This window comes from Lathyrus oleraceus, chromosome 3 (genome assembly GCF_024323335.1).
Source record: "Lathyrus oleraceus cultivar Zhongwan6 chromosome 3, CAAS_Psat_ZW6_1.0, whole genome shotgun sequence".
NCBI classification, from domain to species: domain Eukaryota; kingdom Viridiplantae; phylum Streptophyta; class Magnoliopsida; order Fabales; family Fabaceae; genus Lathyrus; species Lathyrus oleraceus.
In genome coordinates, this window is record NC_066581.1 from 236,688,641 (window position 1) to 236,700,627 (window position 11,987).

Sequence of the window (11,987 nt, forward strand, 5' to 3'; positions counted from 1 at the left end):
ATTCTAGTTAAATAAATTGTAATTCTAGAAGCAGATTAACACACTATAACACATTTACCATATGAATAGTTCACTCTCTGTCTAGTTCTTTCAAGAGCAGTTTTGTGCGCAAATGCTAGTTCTGCTGGATAAATAATGGTTCTGTCCACCAATGATGTCATGTCAACCATGAAACATTGTCATTTATCATATCACATGCTACATTTTAGAATACTATTCATTACCAATGCCAAAAAAGAAAGTTGAAAAATAATGAATAGAATAGACTGTATGGTCAAGCTAGCAAGGAACATAATGGGATAAATCAAAGGTCAACTCAAGGATCGCTTCCAAAAAATCAGATAAGACATCTAACACTGCATACACGCATCACTTTAAAAGTCACCGCAACACCAAGAAATTGTATGGGATGGTTCAACCTAACAGACCACTTGTTTACCATTTTATAGACACTACAAACATGAACATATAAACAAACACCGAATACACAATGAAAAATGACTATGATTATGGTGTTCATTGTTCAGTGCAAAAACATAGAGTCAACAAATACAAACATAAATTACACACAAAAAAAGACATTGTACATCAAGTCAGAGTCCCCGTATCCTATCTGGTGTGAACTTAGCTTCAACAACGTTCCTTGTCCAAGTTGATGCATCGGATGCAAAACTTCCAATGATTAAAAAAACGTCCCTCGGCTAGATATTGATACACATACTATTTGATTGATACCTATACAAATCACAAGTCAGCTACTTTCTTGAATGGTCCGTAAGCTACTTTCTTGAATGGTCCCATGAGAGCAGCTCCAATTTTCAAATGACATTTATCCACAAAATCTAATTGTTACATTTTCTTAACCTCTTCATAGATGGAATTGAAGAGTTCAGTGGAAAGATACCTCTCACCAAAACTAGGAAAAATAACCTTCAAATATGCAAAATAAGAAGGAAAGGAAGAGAGCGTTAGGAACGTGAGAACAATTTATAATGTAAAGTAGCAAAATAGAACATCTAGATGCATGCATTATGTACACACTTCTATTCCAAAATCACAAAGCTTCACTTTCTCATAACATTACAGCAATTTGGCTATTTTTCACGCACATAAATTGCACATGAGATAATCATCCTAAACAAGTAAGAGAATTGCAAAATATTTTAAGAAATTAACTCTTACCGCTATAAGTTTTCCAGAATTTTCGGGCCGTCTTGCTAAAGTTATGGCTGCTGCTGCAGCAGCTCCTGAAGAAATCCCAACCTACACAGAAATTTGAAAAACATCATAAAAAACTTGGGGTGGTTATTTTAACTGGATAAGTGAGATATCCATAATCAAGGATGGATCCAAAAATAAATCACGGAACACGTCCAAGAGCTAGTACCGAGATGCATGTTTTTTTTTACAGATGATATAGTTTTTGGAGTCGAATGAGGATTTAAATGAGAGTTGAAAACTTGGAGAGGAGTTTTAAAAACGCATGGTTTTCGCCTAAGTAGAAGTAAGACGAAGTATATGGAATGTAAGTTCAACAAAAGAAGAAGTGTTCCTAACCTAGACATGAAAGTTAGAGACCATATTATCCCTCAAGTAACACGGTTTAAATATCTTAAGTCCGTGATACAAAATGATGGAGAAATAGAAAGAGATGTAAAGCATCGAACTCAAGCTGGATGGTTGAAATGGAGAAGGGCTTCAGGTGTTTTATATGATGCAAAGGTACCGCTCAAGTTGAAGGGAGAGTTTTATTGGATTGCTATAAGACCTGCGATTTTGTACATGACAGAATGTTGGACAGATAAAAATCAACATGAGAATAAAATAAGTGTAGCAAAGATTGAGGATGTTGCGGTGGATGTATGGTAAGACTTGACAGGATAGAAGTAGAAATGAAAATATTAGAGTATCGGGTAGCACCTATAGTGTAGAAGATGGTGAAAAATAGACTTAGGTAGTTTGGGCAGGTAGAGAGAAGATCGGTAAATTCTATAATAAGGAGGATAGACTAGATGGAGAGAAGACAAATAATTAGAGAAAGGTGAAGACCTAGAAAGACTATCACAAAAATTATTAAGAAAGATCTCGAGATTAATGATTTGGACAGAAACATGATCTTTGACAGAACATGGTCTTTGATAGAACATGGCGAAAGTTGATCCATGTAACCAATCCCACTTAATAAAATAAGGCTTAATTGTTATTGGTGTAGTACTGGAAAAAATAAATATGGGACGGATCCAAAAATAATCACGTCTGCCATTTTCATATTTGTAAAGGTATTTTTAGTAATATTATCATGACATCTAAATGACGAGATCTTACTGGACATTATTGTAAAACTATTTAAAGTCTAGTAGTAATAATAACAAAAGCATATTATGTGTACTATAATGCATTAATGTGTTACCAAAATAACACCAATATCCATGTGATTGGAGTTCAATCTCTGCATAAAAAATCTACGAGAATGCAAAGAATTTTAAACTGTGATTGATGTACTCAAACAGATATTAGTAGTATCATTGTCGATTCAAAGGACCAACTGAAACTTGTGGGGATACTATGTAGTCATTAGAATGCCAAAGACTTTAATTTCAATGGGTTTCTACCAAAAATAGTTTTACTTATTTGATCCAATACCTTATTTTTGTCTCAAGAACTATTTTATGTATATATTACCTTATCAGCTTTCATTATAGAATAAATCATCAATTTAATCTTTGAACTTTCCCTTCTTCAATTTATTCTTTAAACTATTAAAATATAATAAAGTCTCTAAAATATATATAATTCGTTAATTTAATCCCTGCAAAAAAGATGTCAGAATAAATTGGAGGATTTTCATATATTTAAGACTAAATTGACAAACTTCATATACTTTAGACACTACTAATTTAAATTGATGAGAAAATAATAATTATAGATTAAATTGATGACTTATTCTTCATTACGATGTCACTTTGTTGTATTATATTATTCTATCTAAGGAAACTGAACTTACTGTGCAATTGTATTATATTCTAAAGAATCTCATGTATCTATGTGATTATAAATATGTCCAATAACAATAGAGTATTGTTACACCTTATGCCTTCCGAAAGTCTAAAGGGATGAATTGAGCTTTGTGCTTTAAACAATGAAACGTGGATTTTAAGGCTTGTTTGTTGAAACTTTCGTGAATGGATCAATCAATATAAAGTAACTAAATCCTAACCAATGAAATCTTCAGCAGCGCAGTGGCAAGCTTACGCCTTGCTGGTAACTGGGGGTTGCGAAATTGAATCTTGCATGACCATGATTTGTGTTTTTACATTTATTGATTGCCTGGCCATGATTTGTATTTTTAGATTTATTTATTGTATTTTCTTCCCCAGAAAAATCTAGCCAAGTATATAACCCCCACAGAAATGGTAAATTTGAAGTCAAAATAACCACTAGACCTCAAAAACAGTATATAAAATTTTAAATAATTTCGACCTTAATTGTGGCATGCACCTAGTAGCCTAAATTGTGGTATTCACCTTGTCTTCGTTGCAACCTCTAACACCTTCATTGTGTTGAGTTTGAAGGAGTGGATTTAGTCTCACATTATTTATAGATATGATTTGTGTTGTGTTTATAAGTGGGGAGAAATTCTCAACATACAAGTCAGTTTTGTAGGGATGAGTTAGGTCAACCCCAAATTCTAAGATGGTATCAAAGTCTATCCTAGATCCGCTGTTGAGCTTCCCGCATCGCCCACGCTTCGGCCTAATTGAGGTCCGAGCGTGAGGGGTGTTGGAATTTCCGCCTTAGTTGTGCGGTTTGTCCCTAATCGCCTAAATTGCACTATTTTGTTTGCCTTCATTGCAGCCTCCTACACCTTCATTGTGTTGGGTTTGAAAGAGGTGGATTTAATCTCACATTACTTAGAGATATGGTATGTGTTGTATTTATAAGTGGGGGAATCATCACCTTACAAGTCAGTTTTGTAAATATTAGTTAGATCCACCCCAAATTCTGAAATTGTATCAGAGTCAATCCTAAATATGTTGTTAGACTTCCCGCATTGTCCAAGCTTCGGCCTCATCGAAGTCCGAGAGTGAGGGAGTGTGTTCAAATTTCCCCTTCATTGCGGTCCGTCCCTGGCCGCCTTAATTGCGGCATTTGGCTCGCCAAAATTAAAATTAACCAAGCTCAGCCAATTATATTTAGCAAAAATGAAACTAAGGATTAAGGTCAAACCAACAACTAAAATGAATTTTGGATGCCAAATAAATCAAAATGCAGATGACCTACTTCAGTTTATATCCAAACCACACAAGTTTAAAATGGTAAAATATTGCAAAATTTAGCCAATAATCAGCATTAAAGTATGACACATAAAACAAATTATGTAATCAATTTAAATTATAGCTAACCAGCAATCCTTCTTCCAATGCTAATCTCCTTGCCATTTGAATAGCTTCATCATTGGTAACCTGTGACAAGATGATTTAATATGTAAAATAACCTACGTACGTAATGATGAAGATGAAAGATAATAGCAATAAAATTGCACAAATAAAATAAAAAAGCCACCAAAGCAACAACTAAATAACTAAGATGAATGAATAACATCATACGAAGATGAGTACTGACAGAGTATCACTTAAAATAATGCAAAAGCAAACAATATGCCCAAACAGGTTCATCTGACCACAAATAAAATGACAAGTTTACAAACGAAGGGTAATCAATTTTTCCAATTACCTTGACGACCTCATCAAGCAGTTTGACATCCAAAATGCTTGGTATGAAACCTGCAAGAAACTCTCAGATACAGTCAAAAACTAAGAAAATATGTTTCAGGTGAATATGAAGGGGGGAAAATGAAATAGTAAAGGCAATCATTCATACATTTTGGAAAAGATTCATACCTGGATTGTCTCCTGAGATTATACTTCTATCTGCAGGTTCCACCCCAACCACCTAGTTAAAACCATATATGGCACAATTTAATGCTTGGTGAAGATACTAAAACAGATAAGGCCTTACTTGCACTTTAAATGTAGAAGCATGCAGAAATAATTGTGAAACAGATGTCAACTACATCTAGTTATGTTGCATAATTGAAATCTTTACTATAAAATGTTGGTCAATTTACGGTTTGATTGAATGTATGCTACAAATAGAATAGCCATACTAATACTCTATGTCCTTTTGGATCCTTTTTCTTCCTTTCCTCTCCCCCAACCAAGGGTCCCAGCACATGAGTACAAAAACATGGAGCCAAGTTCCTAGAGATCTAAGTATATGAGAAATGTATTATAGAAGTTATCATCACTCTGATTCAAATTCAATAAAAGTTACATAAAGTTTCTTTTAATACAAATCACATGCAGATTATGGAATTTTAATTCACAGTCAGATATAGTGAATTCATCCTGATATAATGAATTCAGTTCAAGAGAGCAATAAGAATGCCATTCAATTTGAAAGAGTAAAATGCATATAAAAGAAGAGGAGCGATATTTTTACTCCAAGAGTAAGTTTAAAGACTTACTTCAAATCTTGACCCTCGATTTTCATTGGCTTTAATTGATCATTTATATTGAAAAATATTTCCAAAAACAATTAGATTAAATGATCAATTAGAACCTTTAGATTAATGAAAAAAAAAGCTTAAGATTTGGAGTAAGTCTTTTAAACTTACTCTTGGAGTAATAATATCCCTATGAATAATCAAACCTTTATTTTTTTGTTCATCAATTTCAGATAACCTCCTGTGCCTGTAACAGTGCCTCCAGTTCCAATAGATGCAACCAATACATCAACACTACCCATGGTATCCTCCCATATCTCTGGCCCTGTAGTTTCGAAGTGGATCTGTAATTTAGGCATATAAATCTTAGAAACATGTAAATATATGTGTTGTAATTTCTATCTTCGCGCCATAAAATTAAAAACACAGTAATTAAAAAGTGAAGATCTCATTTAAGATGGATTGAGATTTAACCTTTGCATTATTCCTATTATCAAACTGTCGAAACATGTAAGCATTGGACGTGGCGTAGACAATTTCTTCAGCTTTGTCAATAGCCCCTTTCAGCCCCTTCTCTGCATCTGTCAACACAACCTCTGCACCAAACGTGCGTAAAAGAATTCTCCTCTCAATATTAACGGAGGCAGGCATTGTGACTATCAGTTTATACCCCTTAGTTGCTGCAACAAAAGCAATGCCAAGTCCGGTATTTCCAGTTGTTGGTTCAACTAAAACAGTCTGCACAAATTTAGAATCAGGGAGCTTAAGAAAATCCAAGATTCAAAATCTTTGAACAAATCATTACATCATTTTTTTATATATCAATAAGGGACAGAAAGCCCGAACAGTACAATGAGATGCTGGCGATAAGCACAAGGAGTACCAAAACCCCAGAAGAAAAAAAAGGAAAGGACATCAAAAGAACAAAAAGGCAACTGCCCTAAATAAAACAACAACAACAACAACCAAGAAAAACCCACAACACCGAACAGCTAAAACGAAGAGAACTAGGAACAAAGCTAGAGCTCCCCAGACAAAAACTAGGAAGCCGAACAACTGCCTCCACCAAAGCACTAAGGACACCCCAAAAGGAGGACGCCGACTCTCCATCCGCTATTGCCTCAGATACAATGATAGAATTCTCAAGTCAGTCCGAGAAAGGACAGGAGCTACCCACGGACCTACCAAGATACCATTACATCATATAATACAAGAATTATTAAGATGCCCGAAAATTCTTCACAACATACCTTTCCTGGCGTAATTGCCCCATTCTCTTCGGCATCAGCTAACATGCTATAGCCAATTCTGACATTTTGAACAATAATATATATTAACAGATGAAGTATTTCCAGTTTGAGGGTCGAACTAAAAAAAAAGCAAACTTCAAAGTACAATTCTTCTATCAAATCAAATAAAAAAACTAACAAGCTTCACTTTAATTGAAATGATAATTGTGAGTAAATAAAAAGTATTTAAGATAAATTAGATATTACGAAAAATGAAATTACCTGTCCTTGACACTTCTGCAAGGCTCCATGGATTCAAGTTTTGCAGCAACATTTGCTACGCATCCTTCTGTAACTTTATTCAGATATATCATCGGTGTATTTCCTATCAACTGCATTAATTATTTTCTAACAATCATTCAATTTTTCAAATGTTTATAACAGGCGAAAATTAGTGTTTTTGAAATTAGGAATTACTGAAACTAAACGAAATGGATGTAATTTGTAAAGGTAGTTTAAGTACCTGAGTGACGTCTTCGGCAATGTTAACGGCGTCAAGTCCTTCTCTGGTGGTAGAGTGGAGTGGTGGCGGAGTGGAAGATGTTGTGGGTACAGTGGCGGTGGCGGAAATTGTTCGCCGAAAATGGATGTAGGGTTTGAGGTTACGGTGGAATTGAGTAGTGAAAAGGCGCGAACGAGGAAAAAGTGTTGATGGTTGTGAAAAGCATGAACATGGTGATGATGAAGATGATAGCGCCATTATCGTTGTTGAGATTTATCATGGGTTTAAAATTTATATTCTTCGATTATCTTTTCATTTTAAATTGAGGTTTTGGGCCAAATGATTGGGCTCCGTTTACACTTTGAAAAATTGGAAACTTAAACCCGAAAATTTTACGTCATACCCATCAATTATACTCATATCCCTAAAATAGATTTTTTTTTGACCAAAATATCCTCGTATAAATAGATTATATTTTTGAAAAAATTAAATTTTATTTCATTTTTGCTTCAAGATTTTCGGAACAGCCTTTTTACCATTGTAAACTGAAACACTAAGAGTAAGTCTTTCGGTTCACAAACAACATACCGGAACACTTTCTAGAAGACTTCCGGTTCGCTGTAGATTTGAGGCGTTGAATTGGAACTTTTTCAAAAAGACTTTCGATTTTGAAGAGTGGTTACTGGAACTCTTCGTAAAAGACTTTCGGTTTTCATTCAATTAACCGGAACTCTTCGTAAAAGACTTCTAGTTTTCATTCAATTAACCGGAAGTCTTTTGAAAAGTGTTCCGAAAGTGAAATTAAATTTCTACCACACCGGAACTCTTTTTAGAAGTGTTCCGGTGCATTTTTTGTTTTTTTTTATTTTTTTTTATAATTTTTTTTATAATGGTTCGAAGACAAGGTATCGGCGGTAGGATTTCAGACCGTAGTTTAGGATGGGGCACATCTACATCTGCAGCAGAGCCGGTTGATTATCCAGTACGAGCATCATGTTGCTCGTCATTTATGGTTTGGTGAGGTAAATAAACGACGTATATTTGAAATTGAATAATATTTGAATATTTTATATTATATTTTATAATATGTGTTTTAATTGTTTTCAGGAAAGAGATATGAAAAAAGAGTTGAAGGTTGTTGGACACGGACTTAAGCTGACGTCGAGGGTTCCACTAGCTCTTCCACAACAGATGGAGAGTTGGATTTCTAGGTCTGGGTTATCTTCACTTCAGAGAACTAGTTTGAACAAGATAGACACAATTTTGGGATCCGCATTTGTGGAGAGATGGCATCTAGAGACATCTTCATTTCACATACCATTTGATGAGGTGAGTGTTACTTTGGATGGCGTATCTTCCCTGCTTCACTTACCCATCATGGGTGTGTTCGGGAGTCCTCAAGATGTCACTGAAGAGGTTATTGTTGAACTTGTTGTTGACTACTTAGGAGTGTTACATAGTGAGGCACAAACACATGTTCGTAGCTGCAAGGATTCTTATTATAAATTGGAGTGATTATACGATTTATTCGTACAGCATAGAGTTGCTTCTAGCTAGGCATATGCGACTAGAGCATATTTATTGATGTTGGTGGGTTCCACAATTTTTGTCGACAAGACCTTTACGCTTGTCGAGGCACGATATATCTTATTGTTTACGGACTTAGATAGATGTTCGGGATACAGTTGGGGAGCAGCTGCATCGGTTACCCTATACAGATACCTTGGAGATGCGTCCATGTTCAGTTGCAAGCAGCTTGGTGGATATCCTACTCTTCTACATGTATATAATTTAATCTTGTTGATTATGTGTTAATTAATTTTATAAAGTATGTCAATTTAATTTATTTTGTTTATTATGTTTTTATATTGTAGCAATGTTGGATTCACGAATACTTTCCAACTATTGAAAAAAGAGGAGAGAATTGAAAACCAGCTGATAATTATGGTCTTCCTCGAGCGATGAGATGGTCCTATAGGTAAGAAGTCCTGAAGGTGGATGACTTGCGACCTATTTTGGATGAACTGACACCTGCCAACGTCATATGGCATCCATTTGAGGATCATAGAGGATGACGTCAGTTTGATGAGTTATATTTGTACAGGGGTGTTTGAAGTGGGGTGATACAGTTGTTCCATACTTACTTTATAGATGTATACGCCAGTTCGGGTACAAGCAGTATGTTTCATCCCCACCTCCTGATTGTATGATGGCTAATGATATTTATGTTGATTGGATTGGTTACCATCATAGCGTTTTTGTTGTGATCCGTCCAACAACATTGGCCACCACTCCATCTGATATAGAAGATGGATACCTGGAGTGGTATTATTATGTTTCGCATCTTCGTTTAGTCCCGCCCTATCGTGATGAAACAAGAGAGATGTAAGTTTATGTTTATGAAGCAAGACCATCTAATTGTAATTGGGCTCGTGTTTCTACGTTGATTCATAGTTATCTGAGACAAGTTAATGCAAAGAGGAAGATCTGCAGTTTGCTGATTTATTTGAAGCTTTGAATATTTCTCATTCATATTGATTTATGTATTAACTTTTAGAACTGAATGTATTAAAACTGACATAATATAATATTCATGTTTTGATTACAAATTCATGCTAATATAGGCGTAAGTAATTCTAAATGTTGTAGACGTCCTGCAAATCCTAACATCCAAGACGTTGCTGCTAGACAATGAAACTTCTTCCAATCTAATATGACGGGTGGCAACGGAAGCCCCTCTTTCATGTTTACCTGATAACAATAATTAAAACATATATTTAATAAAGTGAAATAAGTAAAATAATTAAAATAGTAAGTCATATAAAATAAAACATGTACCTGAACCCAATGATTTTGGTTAGTAAAACCAATGTAATAAATGGAGACATTTGGTGAATGTGAACTTGTGATAGGAAAGAAAGTCATGCACGGATTGTCTAAACAGACAAGTACAACATTATAGCGATTTGCTATCAAGTAACCCATATCTGGTAGAGTCAACCATTTTTGTGGTGGTTGTGAACCAAAGGATTCTATCATCAAAGATTCTCTCACTTCTGCCAACCGATTACAAAATAACTTGTTATACAAAGTTGATCTTTCCTTGTCTATTATTTCCAACTCCAAGTCTCGGCGAACCATTTACCAACCATCCTCACCATATCCATGCAATGATGCAATGACTCTAAATCCACAATTACCATCTGATTAAACGTTAACTACATCTTCAATGTATGACCTAATATGATTAGGAAATTGAAGAGTGAAATATTTATTTGATTGTGGTTGCTTCTTTGATAATTTTAACTTCTTCGAAGTTTGTGATGGTTAAGATTGCCTTTGTGAAGATTGAGATGCCTTATCAACATACTCATGATACGAAGGGTCCATATAAACATCATATCTTGCTGATTTTTTTCCTTTCTTCTGCACTCCTCCTTTGGTTTTTAATTTCTCGGGTGGTGGACACAATGAAGTCATTGTGGGGTATGCAAGTTCATAAACCCTACTTTTTAATGCCCTTTTCCCAATAAAATCTAATGACCTAAATCGTTTCCACAATTCATCTATTGTATAAGTCATATCCACCTCTGATCCATCATCTGCACCTACCTTTAACTCAACTTACATAGTTAGTTTCCTCCAATGAACATGAACATCATCTATTGGTATCGGTATACCACCTAGTGTGTATCTTTCTAACCCACAAGCACAAGGTAACTCATAAGATGTTCTAAGAGTACAACCACATATTTGTCTGTTAGTTCCAACATAATCAAGTCTCAATAACTCTTCAACAATACGTCTCAAAGCAGCTCGAGACACTGACCACGCAAATTACCATAAAATGGACTTATGTGCGCGTGCTCAACTTCGTAAAAACTTTTTTTAAAAGAAGCTCTAATGTTACCCGGTTGTAACCTTAAGTTGTTATTCATAGCTTCCCAATATTTGACCATGTCACCTATATTGTTTTCCAACATTTGATTTAACTTCCAATGAGCAGATTCAACCCTAAAAATATCACATATAAAAAAAATACATAGTAAAAAATATAACACATACTGATTAGTCGTCGTGTTACCCAAATGTAGCACTCAATTAATTCATGCTCCAACAAATCTCTGTCTATGTGGAGTCAACCATGTGACTTTCACATAATTAATAAATTCACTGTAATCAACACATGTCTGCTCAAGTTGATGCAATCGTTGACCATAGTCAATCTCATCACTAACCCAAACAACTTCCATCCATAATGTGTTGTAACACCCCAAAATTTGCCCTCCTCATTCATGCATTCATTTTTAGGTCATTTAACATTTCACATTGCATTTCATCATTATCAATCAGAATTAGATACATTGCATTTCATCATGTCAATCGGGATTAGCTCCAAGAAGCTTGAACATCATCCAGGACACTTTGTGGGTTCTATTTAGATGATCAGTCAACACAAGGGAATGGATTGAGATACTTCCAACAGGTTCAAATGGGGTCTATTCGTCAGTCAAAACGTTAATATTGAAGGAGCAAAAGTTTGTTCATGAGCTGTCATGCTCGCTAGGCGAGCAGAATGGATCGCCTAGCGAGTCCCAAGAAAAGCCACCAGAATCACCTACGCTCAGAGGAATTTCTTGAACTGTCATGCTCGCTAGGCGAAGCCCACGTGTTTAAAAAAACGAAAAAACGAAAATAAATAAATAAATAAAATATAACAGAAAAATTTTGGACTTGGGCCTCTCTCATT

At 35.0% G+C, this 11,987-nt stretch overlaps 1 protein-coding gene across 1 annotated transcript; it reads right to left on the reverse strand.

Moving 5' to 3' along the window:
- Positions 1–484: 484 nt before the first annotated feature.
- LOC127126567 (S-sulfo-L-cysteine synthase (O-acetyl-L-serine-dependent), chloroplastic) lies at positions 485–7,534 on the reverse strand. The gene is made up of 10 exons (XM_051055514.1): positions 7,259–7,534; positions 7,018–7,127; positions 6,757–6,814; positions 5,981–6,244; positions 5,713–5,850; positions 4,902–4,953; positions 4,735–4,784; positions 4,404–4,463; positions 1,183–1,263; positions 485–930 (listed from the first exon to the last, which is right to left on the reverse strand). Exons 1-10 carry the CDS (start codon positions 7,493–7,495, stop codon positions 850–852), a joined length of 1,131 nt encoding a protein of 376 aa, XP_050911471.1. The 5' UTR covers positions 7,496–7,534; the 3' UTR covers positions 485–849.
- Positions 7,535–11,987: the final 4,453 nt, after the last annotated feature.